This window comes from Rhineura floridana, chromosome 15 (genome assembly GCF_030035675.1).
Source record: "Rhineura floridana isolate rRhiFlo1 chromosome 15, rRhiFlo1.hap2, whole genome shotgun sequence".
Taxonomy (NCBI): domain Eukaryota; kingdom Metazoa; phylum Chordata; class Lepidosauria; order Squamata; family Rhineuridae; genus Rhineura; species Rhineura floridana.
Window position 1 is genome coordinate 26,953,915 of NC_084494.1, and position 13,782 is coordinate 26,967,696.

General features: G+C 40.5%; 1 protein-coding gene across 3 annotated transcripts in view; it reads left to right on the plus strand.

The window, feature by feature from the left end:
• The window catches only part of LSR (lipolysis stimulated lipoprotein receptor), a 29,074-nt gene extending 27,565 nt beyond the window's left edge, over positions 1-1,509 (plus strand). For all 3 annotated transcript variants that reach the window (XM_061597145.1, XM_061597143.1, XM_061597144.1), the window contains one exon: positions 688-1,509. In XM_061597145.1, coding sequence (XP_061453129.1) covers positions 688-723 — 36 coding nt within the window. In that variant the 3' untranslated portion in view covers positions 724-1,509. The remainder of the gene's footprint in view (positions 1-687) is intronic.
• Positions 1,510-13,782: the final 12,273 nt, after the last annotated feature.

Here is a 13,782-nt window from a genome sequence, read left to right on the forward strand (position 1 = left end):
TCACTCAAACAGTGATTCCTTTCCCTTTTGAGCAAAATATCTCAGTCACTGTTGGAAGAGGGGGTTTAACTGAGATGTTTAGGGTAGTGGTTGGGAACCTGTGGAACCTCCAGCTGTTGCTGTACTCCTACCAGCACCAGCCAGCATGGCCAGTGGTAGGGATAAGGAGCATCGGGAGTCCAACATCTGGAGAGCCACAAGTTCTTGGGGTTCACTCCGAATCAGAGATCCAGCATTGTACTCATACAGATTGTACTGATACATTGCCATCCTGGGCTTCTGCTGGGAGGAAGGGCAGGATATAAATTTAATTAATAGTAATAATAATTAATAATACAAGCAACTAAAGTGACTGAGGTGGTTAAGTCCATAAAGGAAGATGATCCAACAACTGGGGCTTTTTAGGATCTTCTATGTGAGTTCTGCTCAAAGGGAGGCTAAAACTAAGGAGATGCCACAACAAAGCTTTTTTGTTAGTGGCTCCAAAATACTAGAACTGGAGATTTGCCAGTATCTACCTTTGTTATTGAGACTCAGGATGCTGCGCAAAGGTGTTTCAGGGTGTCACTGTTTAGAGGCTGGTCAAGGAATTACTGTGCTGTTAACAGCCTTGGGTGGCTCTAAAGGCCTAACAGAATTGAAATGTCTCAAATTGTATTTAATCTTGGCTTTCAATTTTCCCTACAGAATCATGCTGTCAGCAGGGAGAGTTTGGTGGTTTAACTCTTTCTTCTTCCATTCCTCTATCTTGGGTGGATGAGAGAGGCCCTGTGTCTTTGACAGTTATAGCCTTGGCTTATTGGCATGAGTTTTATTCACAAGGACTCTACAGCAGAGCAAGCGGAGCTTCTGTACATCCAACTGTCAACAGGGAACGACTACCTGGATAACACTTGAGGAACTGACCTCTCTGTGCCTTATTTTTAACTTCATTGCATATCAGCTTTTTAAGGAGTTTGGATGTCTAGTTTGCACTACAGGACAACTTTTAAGATCCTTTTTTTGGTGCTCCTTTTAAATTTCAGGCCTAGATTTTTTTTATGTACTGAGTGGACACTTGAATAAGATCGTCCAGTACTCGAAATGGAAAAGAGTGGTCTTATTCTGCCAAAGGGAGATCTTCTTGTCTTTCTTTCTAAATAATTTTGAAGATTATTCCGAACAGGATCCACTCAACTATATACCTTTTTTTATTTAGGTTTTAAAGCTGTTTAAACACATCTTATACTTGAGCTTTGTGACTTTGTGTGTGTGAGATATTTCCCTTTTTAAACTAAGTACAGACTGGTGGTGCTGTAAATATTATAAAGCAGGAGTGGGAAACCTGTGGCCTTTCCAGTTGTTGGTGGACTACAACTTCCACGATCCCTGACCTTTTGCCATGCCGATTGGAGTCTGACTATAGGCTCTCCATCCCTGTTCTAAAGGATAAGTGGCCAAGCTTTTCAACTTGTAATTTTTTGAGATTACCATTTTATAGAAATGAAAATAAAATGAATAGAATTGAAATCTTGACTGGATTGTGACACTGGAAAAGGGTGGTTGAAAAATGTCCCTCTTAATAACTCTCATGTATTGGAATACATGCTATTTAATTTTTTTTAGTAACCAGAATTTTAAAAATTATATCCTGCCCTTCCTCCAAAGGAACCCAGTTTTAACACATGCAGAACATTTAAGAAGGGGGGGGGGTAAAGGCACAGATCTGCTGTTAGTTGCATAAATGTTTGTTTGTGCAAACAGACCAACACCAATTAAAGGCTAAATATGTAGCAGAAATAAAGGATATGTCAGTGTTGCATACTACAGATTTCTCCCCCCCCCAAAAAGATCATGAATTGTAGCTGTTAGAATTTCGTAGTGCTGAGAATTGTTGATCACTACCCTTCTTCCCCCCCCAATTACAAAGCATAATTACATTTGAACTGGTTGTATTTTGCCTGGACATCTTCCATTTTAGAGGCACATCCTGTATTAGTATTAAGTTGTTCTAAGGAAACAGTTTGCATGCTGCAAAGCAGTGTAACTGCATTTCCAACTTTCCACCAGAAGACATTGACGATACATTAAAAATGGAAGATCCTCTGCCAGTGGCTTATAGTTTGGTAGCTATGATGTTTAAGCTGGCTTGAGGCTGGTGTAAAGTTTGTAATGGACACACCTTTTAAGACCTGAAAAGTTGCTATGAAAGAAGCCATGAGTGGATGGTGGCAGGGGAAGGAAACAGTGGTTATTTAGCTCCTCCTGTGGCTGTTTTCCCCCCCTGCTCATAATCTGCTTCTCATGGAGAAAATATATGGATTTTTGGGGGTGATTTTGAATGGATTGCCACAGCAGGAAAAGTTCCGCTTCCTTTCTTCTCCTCCTCCCTTCCACTCATAGTTGGAAGCCTTTTGCAGCTGTTTTTCATTTAAAAAAAAGGGCTATTACACATTACACACACCTCTTCCCTATCATGTTGAGTTTGATCCCTGTGTGGTGGTTACAGAGGAGTGGGGAGAGTGTCTTGCTCACAGGCTTCCCACAGGCATCTGATTGGCTACTGTGAAAATGGGATTCTGGGCTAGATGGGTCACTGGTTTGACCAGCAGGATGCTTGTGTTCTTATGCAAAACAAGTGTGAGAAACTCTGATGTTCCCAAACTGTCCAGCAGGTGGCAAATAACAGGCACCACTGGGCTTATCGTATTATAGTGCAGTAGGTTCTTGCTGGGGTGGCGGCATGAAATGCTGAAGCATGCAGTTTTACAGGCTGGCCACAAGAGGGACAACTTTGGGGCTTGTACATTCACATGTCCTGTTGTGTGACCAAGTGCTGCAAAGAAATGCAGCTGAAATGCTGCTAGAGGCAACAGAGAGCACATACCACAGAAGGCCTCTCAATCCAGGGATAACAGATTTTTTTTAATGAAAAGTAAGAGCCTTAAAATACTGGTGTGTGCATTGCTAGCAGCATTAACCAAGAGAAGAACACAGCTCTCTCAGTATACTGGTATGTATTTGCACACATGCTTGCTTTATAATAAAACTTGCGATATAAATCTTATGCAACTAAGCTGCAGTGAAATGTTGCAGAGCAAGCTTGACAATAAGGTTTCACTTCCAAAAGCATATTGCAGAGCAGGAAAAGGTTCAGAAAAGGGCAACCAAAACTGACCAAGAGGATGCAACATTTGGGGGTGTTTAGAGAAATGTGAGTGCTGTAAGAGGGGACATGATAGAGGTGTATAAATTAATGCATAATGTGAAGAGAGCAAATAAAGAAGTTTTTCTCACACACAGAGTTAACACTAGAACCTGGAGCCATTCCATGCAGCTGAATGCTGGAAGATTCACGAGAGACAAAATATTTTTTACACAGCATAGTTAAACTACAGAATTCGCTCCCACAGGAGGTAGGGATGGCCATCAACTTGGATGGTTTTAAAAAGATTAGACAAAATTCATAGAGGTTAAGGCTATCAATGGCTACTAGCCATGATGGCTATATTCTACCTCCACTGTCAGAGGCAATGTACTGGGAATCACATTGGGAGTGCTGTTGCACTCAGGTCCTGCTTGTGGGTTTCCCATAGGCATCTGGTTGGCCACTGAGAACAGGATGCTGGACTATTATTATTTATTACATTTGTATACCACCCCATAGCCGAAGCTCTCTGGGCAGTTTACAAACAAATATACAAATTTAAAAACACTTAAAAAAAAAAAGTACTGTAATCTAGATAAACCATTGACCCGATCCATGTTCTTAAGTAGAGCTGTGTCTAATATTTGGCATGTGGTAGTGTTGAATATTTAAATATATCTGATTCCATGTAAGCCACGATTATATTTGACACTGTTCAATAGCTGGCACATTCTAGTACTTACTAGCTGGCAACAAAAATGATCATTTGATCATGCAACAAAAATGGATATGAGGTTCAGATTTCATTATTTGGTTTAACTTTGGTTTCTATCAGTCATGTAACGCTAGCACGTCTAAGGCTGCAATCTTATACGCACTTTAACTGGGAGAAAGTCTCATTGACCTAAGGAGACATGTATAGAATTTTACTCAAACTTTGAGTTAAACCTCATCTTCACCTTTGAAATCTGGGCAGCCTTCTACAAATGTTTTTAGCTCTACAGCAAAGCAGTAGTCCCTTGTGAGGCCTTTGCCTAGAACATGTTACACAGAAGTTTAGTCTGTGAACTTTAACATAGCCGTGGCCAAACAGTACAGCTGATTGGGTGTACCACAGGGAACATTTGATAACAAAAGATCTTGTGCTGAGGCCTGATCTCTCTAAAGCCTTCAGGTTCAGATTTGTCTCTTGTGAACTGCTGTAGACTTGTCTGAGTTGAAAATAAATGGCCATGCCCATCTAGCCATCGCTGAGTTAGGAGGAGCTTTTGTCTTTGCATGCGGATTCCAGGCATGTGTTTTCTCTACCTCATATCTCGTCTTATAGACTATTTAGCTTGCAGGGCAGATGCTACTCCCTCATCTACGTTTTGTTCAGGATGACAAGATGCAATAGAAGTTAGGGTCCTTGTACATTTCTTACTTGCATGGATGATGCAAGCAGCTTGTTCTGCCGCAGTTGTGTTTTAACGGGGGGAAATGCTGTTTGATGTATTGTTCAAGGATACTTCAATGATATTTTTGTACAGCTACTGAAATTTAAATTTTTTTAGGATGGCATTGGAATTTAACCACTCAAAGTAAAAGAGCAGCAACCTCTGCAAGGGGGTGGGTGCTAAAATTACTGGCTGCAGCCCCTGAACGGTGGCCAATGGGAAGAGACAGTAGCTTACTGGTTTCCACTGCTAGGCAGTGATCAAGATGGGAAGGGCTGTGTTGTGTCCCCCCCCCTCCAAAATATGTTTCACAAACCGAACTGTTGGTGTCAATGGCTTTATACTTTTGGAAGCTGCTATTAAGTGTCAGCTTGGATTGAAAATGCAAAACCGGAAATGCCAACAGCTCTGGCTGCACTTGTTCCCAAAGGAGTATTGCTATTCTTAGTCTGGCTTTTCTAGAACAAATTATCATGAGTCCCCAAGCTCTCTCCAGCATCCTTCCTCTGCCTTGTGTTCACCAAGCTGAATTATTTAAAATGCTGAGTCACTAAAATCCAGCTCAATAAGATGGGCAGTAGCTAGGCCATACGCTTGCGGATGCCAGTGCAAGTGTATTTGTCTTAAACATAAAAAGGTTTTCATAATGCCACTGCATTCCAGATCTGTAAGGGCCCCAGCTGCACTGGGGTGTCTGTGATGATGACGGGTTGGTTAAAGGGGGTTGCTTGGCATTTCCCAGACAGCAGTTTTGAAACAAATTGACTAAGGCATTTAGGATGAGACATCTGAGTGACACTTTTCTAGGGCAGGCAGAAGCCATAGCAGATGGATTCATGCAGGCGGTAGTGTTGTTGATGCTCATTGATTCTGATGTGCAATCTCTCCCCCCCCCCATTCACCGGTGAGGGAAGGGATGGTACTTCAATTCAAAGAGGAAGATCCTGGTGAGATATCTTGACCCTTCTTGCACGAAGGAGATTCCGGCTGAAAAACCCTGTTGAGCCATGAAGCATGAGAATTTATTCTCTCCCAGTGTAACCTGCTCCACAAAGATTTACTTGTTCAATTTATATGTCGCAACTTATTCTACCAAAACATCCTAAAGTGACTTTCAATTTAAAATAACCAATAATAAAAATACAAGACGCAACAATAAAACAGTATACTCTGCCAGTTGAGGCTTCCCCCATCCGCAGGAGTTGATGGCATAAGGGTGCTATTCTGAGCTTCTCTCTTGCTTCCCCTCAGAAAATGCACGGTAGGCCTTGAGAAGAGACTGTCCCAACCAAATGGGGCCTCCTCAGTGTAGAGTGTGTGCTTTGCATGCAGAAGGTCCCAGGTTCAATTTCCTGCACCTCCAGTGTTTTTTTAAAAAGGATCTGTTGCCAGGTGTTGGGAAAGTTCTTTATGGAAGATCCTGGAGAGCAGCTGCCAGTTAGAGTAAATGCTGCACTAGATAGAAAATCTCCAACGCCATTGGCTTTGAGTGAATTCATAGGAACACAGGGAACTGCCTTATACTTGATCTTTTTTTTTTTTTACAATAATTTTTATTCAAATTTTCATAAAACATACAAAACAAAATCATAAAACATTCAAAGACAAAAAACAAAACAAAACAAAAATGATTAAACAAAAAAATAAAATGTTGACTTCCCATTTGTCGCAGATCAAATCAGTTATAGGTCTACAATATATAACAATCCTGTCTCTTAAATTATATTATAAAATCACTTTCCTCCAGTAGTTATCTTAATTAATCATCAAATCTCAAACATTACTTTATTCTTTCCACAAAAAGTCAAAGAGAGGTTTCAATTCTTTAAGAAATATATCAATTTTTCTCCAAATAAACATGTCGATTAGTCCATCTCGTTAATAATAATAATAATCTTATTGTCATAACCATAGTCCAAATAAACATATTGATTAATCCATCTCATCAAAATCTGTTAGGTCCAATAATTTCAATAGCCATTATTCCATTATCCATATTAATTCCATCTTCCATCTTCAATAGTCCTGTTAAGTCCAGTAATTTCAGTGTCCAATCTTCCATTATCAGTATTCCATAATAATCTTGCTGTCATAGCCATAGTCATATAATAAGAGTCTGATGGGAATTTCCTCTATCCCAAATATTTTCTTGCCATCAATTCTGAATAAGTTGCTGAAATATTGTTGTAAAGTCATATCTCTGTTCTTTTTTACAGAATGCACTGGCTCATCTCTTGAGAGTTTTTCCATTGTCACATGGCTGCAGTTAATTCCATAGATTTTCTCTATAACAAGCTCCATCACATCATTCCAGTCCAGAAGATTATCCAAGCCATTGATAACTTTATCTCTAATATCTTCATTAATTTCTTCAGAGATAACGTTAAATTCCAAACAGTAGATTTTATTTCTAATATCCATGAACTCCAGATCTTTTTCCAATTCCACATTTGTTCCAATCTCCAGGGCTTGTATCTTCCCTTTATTTTTTCTTTTCTCATCTCTGATCTCATTCTCCTCTCTCACAGGATCCCCTATTTCTTTAAGCTCCTGCGTCATTTTGCTCAGTTCAATTTTCAGCTCCTTACTGCCCTGTCGCAGGGTTTGTTTCGTTATCTCAATCTCATCCATTATTTTCTGAAACATAATTACTTCCAGATTCTCAGCCACTTTCTTGATTGCCATTTTTAAAACCACAAAAACAAAACAAAACAAAAATAAAGAACCACTTCTTATTTCAGCAACAATTGGGTTAATATTCCAGGCTTGATGACATCACAGTATAAACAGAGCAGCCTGCCTTATCTCTCTATGTTCAAGAATACAAAACAAATTTAGTTCCCAGCATCAAAACAGTTAGTGGCGTTGTGAAGAAGCAGATTCGTCAAAATAAAATAGACCAAAAAGAGAATAGTCCCAGACAATATAATGTTCCTCGGAATAGAAATCCCTCTTCTGTTTATATCTTTAGAATGCACTTCCAGGACAGCTTTTTGCAATAGAAACAGAGATAAGCTGTTAATTTTGTGAATAACAGAGAAGAGTTATAGCTCACCCAGAAGTTCTTTAAAGCTGATTCATTTGACAAATCTCTTTTTGCTGCAACAATTTAAACCAAGTAAAAAAAATAATAGAAAGAAGGGTGCTTGCCTGTTAGTCCGTTTTCTCTTTGAAGAAAAGATAAACGTATCGCATTAATCAGATAGAGCTTGTTCGGAAGTCCGTCCGGCATTGCTGGCTGGACCTTTTCTCATAAATTAATGAAATCCAGTCCTCCCAACAAAAACAGGCTTTTGAAGTTGATCTCTACGTTTCTCCCTGCCCGGGAGAAATTTCATCAGTCAAAAAAAAATGTTCTGACTGATTTATATCTGAATAAACTTCTTTTGAGGCGGGAGCCCGTCTCAAAAGCAGGCACAAGCGAAGTCACCCTTCCCAGAAGTCCGCCTTATACTTGATCTGACTATTTTTTTATTTTGTATAGTACACACATTCCATGCATGTCCATGGAGTCTGTTGGCATTCCTCTTCGGCTATAACTAGGATTAGCAACAGCAGGGTTATATCCTCACTTTCACCTCCTGTCCCATATTGTAGTCCCTACATGCCTTCAGGTCATTCAGGAGGAGGTCCATTTAAAAAAAAATCTGTTTTCATGCGTGCAAAGTTTTTCCAGGAAATTACCTGCTCTCATACTCAAGGTACTCACTCTCTGGAGGGCTGTCTGCATGAGATCACCATGGGTATGGTCCTGGCTATCTGCAAAGAAAAGAGATTTCCAAGACATCACCTTCATGAATATTTAGGTAACCAATGTTTGTCTTTTTACATAATCACAAACCTGATTTAGAGCTAGTGAAGCTAAGGGTTGCTGGGTTTCCTCTTCATCCAGATATGGTGCTGCACAGTGAGCAAGCAGCTGCTGTGGCTTTTGTCCTGCTTCCCCATAAATCATTTTGCCCCCCCTTTCCCCCCCTATTTCAAGCAGCAATGTCCATCAGCAGGTGGTAGAAGAGGCCCAACTGAAGTTTCTTAGTATTACTTCCATGCTCTTACTTGAACACAGTAATTAATTGGACATTGTTTGAACACTCTGTAAATGAGAGGAACTTAAATCTGGAATGGTCTTCTGTAGCATCAGAACTGAGAATATTCTGAGGAAAAGAACAGACGAACTCTGGTCCTGCCATTCCTAACACACTAGTCATTACACTAATGAGAAGAAATCTGTTCAAAATGGGAGGACCAAAGACTTTTAGTCTGTTCTTTTCCATGAAATACTTTCACTTCTGATGCACAGAAGATCCTTCCAGGAGAACGGTTATAGCTCAGTGGTAGAGCATCTGCTTTGTATCTAGAATGCCCCAGATTTTAGTATCTCTTTGTAGCGCGGCAAATGTCTCCTGACAGCTGAAATCATGGAGAGCCACTGCCAGTCAGTGTAGACAGTGCTAAGCTAGATGGACAGTGGGCTGACTCTGTATAAAGCAGCTTCCAGTGATAACTTTATTCTAATTTGCAGTGTTCAGGTTTCTTCTAGATGCACAGTCACTAACTGATAACATGGAATTGTGTCCCCCCCCCCCCGGATCTTGCAGCTTATTCCTGGCGCAGAATGGCAGACCTAAAACAAAAAGTTTACCTTCCATGCCATTTGAGAATGTAAAAGTATGGCCAATGATCGATCCCCTCCAAAGATTTGTTTTTGTTTAGTTTTGACTGCAGAATTTGAATTTCTCTTATTTATCCTTTTGTACTTGGACTGACATAGTAGGCTGATTTTTAGCATAAATGTCTGGGATATCATTAATCTGCCCTAGTTCTCAGTCACAACAAGGTGACAAGCATGAAACCTAAGAGCAATAGTTCTAATTTATTCTTAGGAAAAAACACAGCTAAGGCTGCAATCCTACCCATAATCAGACACACTTAATTCCTCATTCTGGAATACTTCCAGAAGTTGCCATTCTAACTGAAAGGATACAGAAGTTCTGTCAGGTGTGGGAAACCTTTGGCCCTCCAGATGTTGCTGAATTACAACTCCCAATCCTTGCCATTGATCATGGTTGCTGGGGCTGATGGAAGCTGTAGTTCAGCAACATCTAGAGGGCCAAAGGTTTCCCCTTACTCTATATATACACCACCATTCCACACAGTGATGGAACTATTAAGCCCCCACAAACATTATCCTTGATGTTGCTATGACACACTATGCTGTTAAGCTTAGATATTTTGTCCTCTGGTAAAACTGTTTCAGATCTGGGGACAGCTTGAATCTTCAAGTCACTTCTATGTGACCATTCTGGGTATCCATGATATACCAACAGTTACTGAGTGAAGTTACAACAATGCTTTCTCAGCAACTTCTCCCAGTTCTATTGGAGATAGATTGATAACACCTTCATCAGTTGGATCTGTGGAAAGCATGATATTGTGCTTGTAACTTCTGAAAGAAATGCTAATTTATAGCAGGATCCAGTATTAACCATCCCAACTAGTTGAAGGAGCGTAGATTCAGATTGGACATTAGAAGGAACTTCTTGACAGTAAGGGCAGTTCGGCAATGGAACCGACTGCCTAGGGAGGTGGTGGGATCCCCTTTGCTGGATGTCTTCAAGCAGAGGCTGGACAGCTATCTGCAGGAGATGCTCTAGCTGTGGATTTCCTGCTGTGAGCAGGGGGTTGGACTCGATGGCCTACAAGGCCCCTTCCAACTCTATGATTCTATGATTCTATTGGGCATTCACTTGCACCTTTACTCATGTGATATATACCAGCATGGTCTCCTAACCATTTATGTAAGGCCAAGCGAGGCTGTCTCAATGCAATAGAACAGATAAATAGAAAGCAGGCATTACAAAAAAATAGAAATGAGTAAGGGAACATTTCAGGCTCCTTGAACATTATGTACAAGACTTAACTATTTCTATTCTTGGATCAAAAAGTTACTTTTTTTTAAACTCTCCCTTCTCTCTCCACTCAGGGTATATATGCCTTACTGAAACAGACTTTGGCCCATGAAAGTTTATGCCACAATAAAGTCTTTCAGAAGTCACAAGAGCAGGGCTGGGGAGCCTATGATCCTCCAGATGTTGCTGGACAGTAATTTATGAAATATGGGGAACATAGAACAAATGCTGAATTAATACTTAGAAAAAGCTGATGAAATACACACATGCATGTACAAAAATTAAAACTTGTATACAGTTGTGCTGAACATCACATTATTGGCAAATATGCTGTACACAGAGATGTAAATGTGAATCTTGATATGAATGTATACAGCATGTTTTAATTTTTGTACATGTGTATTTCATCAGCTTTTTCTAAGTATTAATTCAGCATTCGTTCTATGTTCCCTATATTTCATAAATTTTGTATTTGTGCATACAAATATTCTTCAGTTGTGTGCTTGTTAGTATTGGTGTTTTGGTTTCACATTCAACTGGTGCCTCAGCTTGTATTGTTTGCTGGACAGTAGCTCCCATCATCTCTGACCACTGGCCATCCTGGTGGGGGGGGTGATGGGAGTTGGAATCTGACAACATGTGGAGGGCCACAGGTGACCCATTCCTGTATAAGATCCTTATTTGTTTTACATCCCTCACCCTCACCCCAATAGACTTGCAGAACTATCTCTCAAATGTTACTTAAGCCCTTTGATTTGAATAAGGTTAGACAGGGCTAGTGCCAGCTTTGACAGGCCCTGGGCAAGGGGCCCTCCAAGCTGAACTCTGTGCTGTCTTAGTGCCATTTCCCAGTAAGCCAATAGGGTGGATGGTGGCACCATGACAGGCAGGAATGGGTGGCAACATGCAGCCTGTTACTTAATGAGAGATGACTGCCACCATCTTAATTCCCCTATCTTGACTATGCTGGGATCCAGTGGCATTGTGGAAAAGTTAAGATGGCAGCTGCTATAGCCTCATCACCCATCACTTCTCTTCAGCAGTTTTGAGCCCCAGCGTTTGACCCAAAATGCCAGATAATGTGGGGTCTGGGGTTAGTCATGCCTCATTCAATTGGATCAAGCTACACACCAATTTGCAGACTACTTGATGACAAATCCTATGTGTGACTTCCATACAGGTCAGTACACATAAAACCAGGTATTCCCTCCGTTTTTGAAAAGGATTAATGGAGAAGGGGTGTGCGTGTACAGTCATAGAGTGGGTCTCCCATGTCAGATGCGTGAAAGCAGACTTCTCCTTGAGGCCTTTTCAAAGACATTGGAGCAGGCAGCTGCTGCAGCACTTCCTTCCTCCCACCTTGTCACTCCTGTCTTCTAAATTATTAATGGATCAATTGTGCTGGCTCATCCTGCCAACAAGACGTCAGCACAGATGCAGGTGCCCCATCTCCATTGCTGTGTTGTGGCTGAGGGATGGAGGAAAGCAATTTAAAACAGGCTGCAAACCTGACTTACAGAACTCCTGCAGCAGCTGTCTGCTTCACCATTCCTGTTTTTTTTAATCGCAGCTATTTTTTCCAGTACATCTCTTTGTTTTCCTTAATCAAATCCACAACGTCTGCATTTATTTGCCCCTACCCTCTTTTGATTATTATAACAATATTTTATGCATAATATTGATTTTGTAATTAGCATTTCTGCCTCTTCCTCTAATTTTCTTGTTTATTATCCTATGATTGCAGTATGTTTATATCAGAAACAAGCCCACAAAACCTACCAGACTGCAATTTTTGTTTGTTTACTAGCCTGCTGGGGGCTGACAGAGAAGGAAAGAGAGCTCTGTCCTTTCTCCAACAACCTGCTGCATTTGCCTATGTTTGGTGCACAGGAGGGAGTTTTCCTCCTCTGGCAGGCTGCTTGGTTTCAGTGCTAGTCACAGAGGAAGACAGAACACTCCATCCATCGTCTGCCAGCCCAGTCACTCATCTTCATAGAATTCTGCATATTCACCTACATGCAATTCCTGGTTTCCTATGGCTACTAGATTATTGCTTAAGTACAAGACTAATTTCTATGTTTATTCTGCAATTTGGTCTGTTTATATGCTCAAGGACGTGATCAAATGTATGGTATAAAAAGAGATGCAAATTTAATGCCCAAATGAAACCTAGGTTAATGGCAAAACAACATTCAAACAGTAAATACAATTATTATAATACTGAGAAGAAAATATTAAAATATTTTGGTATTTATCAAATGTCTTCCAGTAGGGAGCAAATCTAATCCAATAAAAATATATATGTCTGTGTATTAATTAGGTGGATGTTCTACTCACACACACGCTATTACTAAATGTCACTTTGATCGTTTCAATTATATACCAGATTTTCTAGACAATCTCTAGTTTATTGGATTTTTTATTATCATCACGCTCTCTGGAAGCAATGAGTAACCATGATTAGCATTGCTGTTGATTATTAAAGCATTTGAAGTTGCCCAACGGCTGTAGAAAAAATAATAAAATAAAAATAAAAAAGCCTGCAGTCTAAAATATTCATTAGAAAAGGAAAAAAGGGGTGGAGAGGGAAGAAGAAGAAAAAATGCAGATTCAATAGCTTTTTTCCTTAATTTTTGACTTGGCATTGTGAAAACAAAAGCTACAAACTTGGCATCCGTATATAAATGTGTTACAACCAACCACAGAGCCCACAATTTCAGCCATTTCTCTGGTTTACAGCAGGGCTGAGGAACCTATTTGGCCCAAGGGCCACATTTCCTTCTGGGTGACCTTCAGGAGACTACATGCCCGCAGTGGATGAGGGCAGAGGCAAAAGTGAGCACAGCAACGAATGTTAAGGTTACCTTTGACTAGCTTCTGCAACACCTCCCCCTCTCTATCCTCCATCCAGGCAAGAGAGTTCAAGGTCACATCCGCAGCCAGTCAAAAACACTCAAAGAGGGTGTGAAGCAGGGACAGGAAGGGGAATGGCCAGGGAAGGAGGGTGTGGTTGGGGAAGGGGTGAGGCTGGGCAGAAGCCTGAGGGCCATAAATAGAGGCCTGAGAGGCCATATGTGCCTCCTAGATCCGAGGTTCCCCACCCCTGGCAAAGAAGAACAGGCAGGGTGAGACGTTTGTATATATAATAAATAAATAAATAAATAAATAAAATACCTGAAACTCAGGATAACATTTCATGCAGGCTGTAATTCAGGAAAGCTCATTCCATAGAATACATTTGATAGTCTCCAAGGTGCCCCAAGGCTGTTACTCTTTGTAGAGGTATATTTCTTCCATGTGATACCGTCTA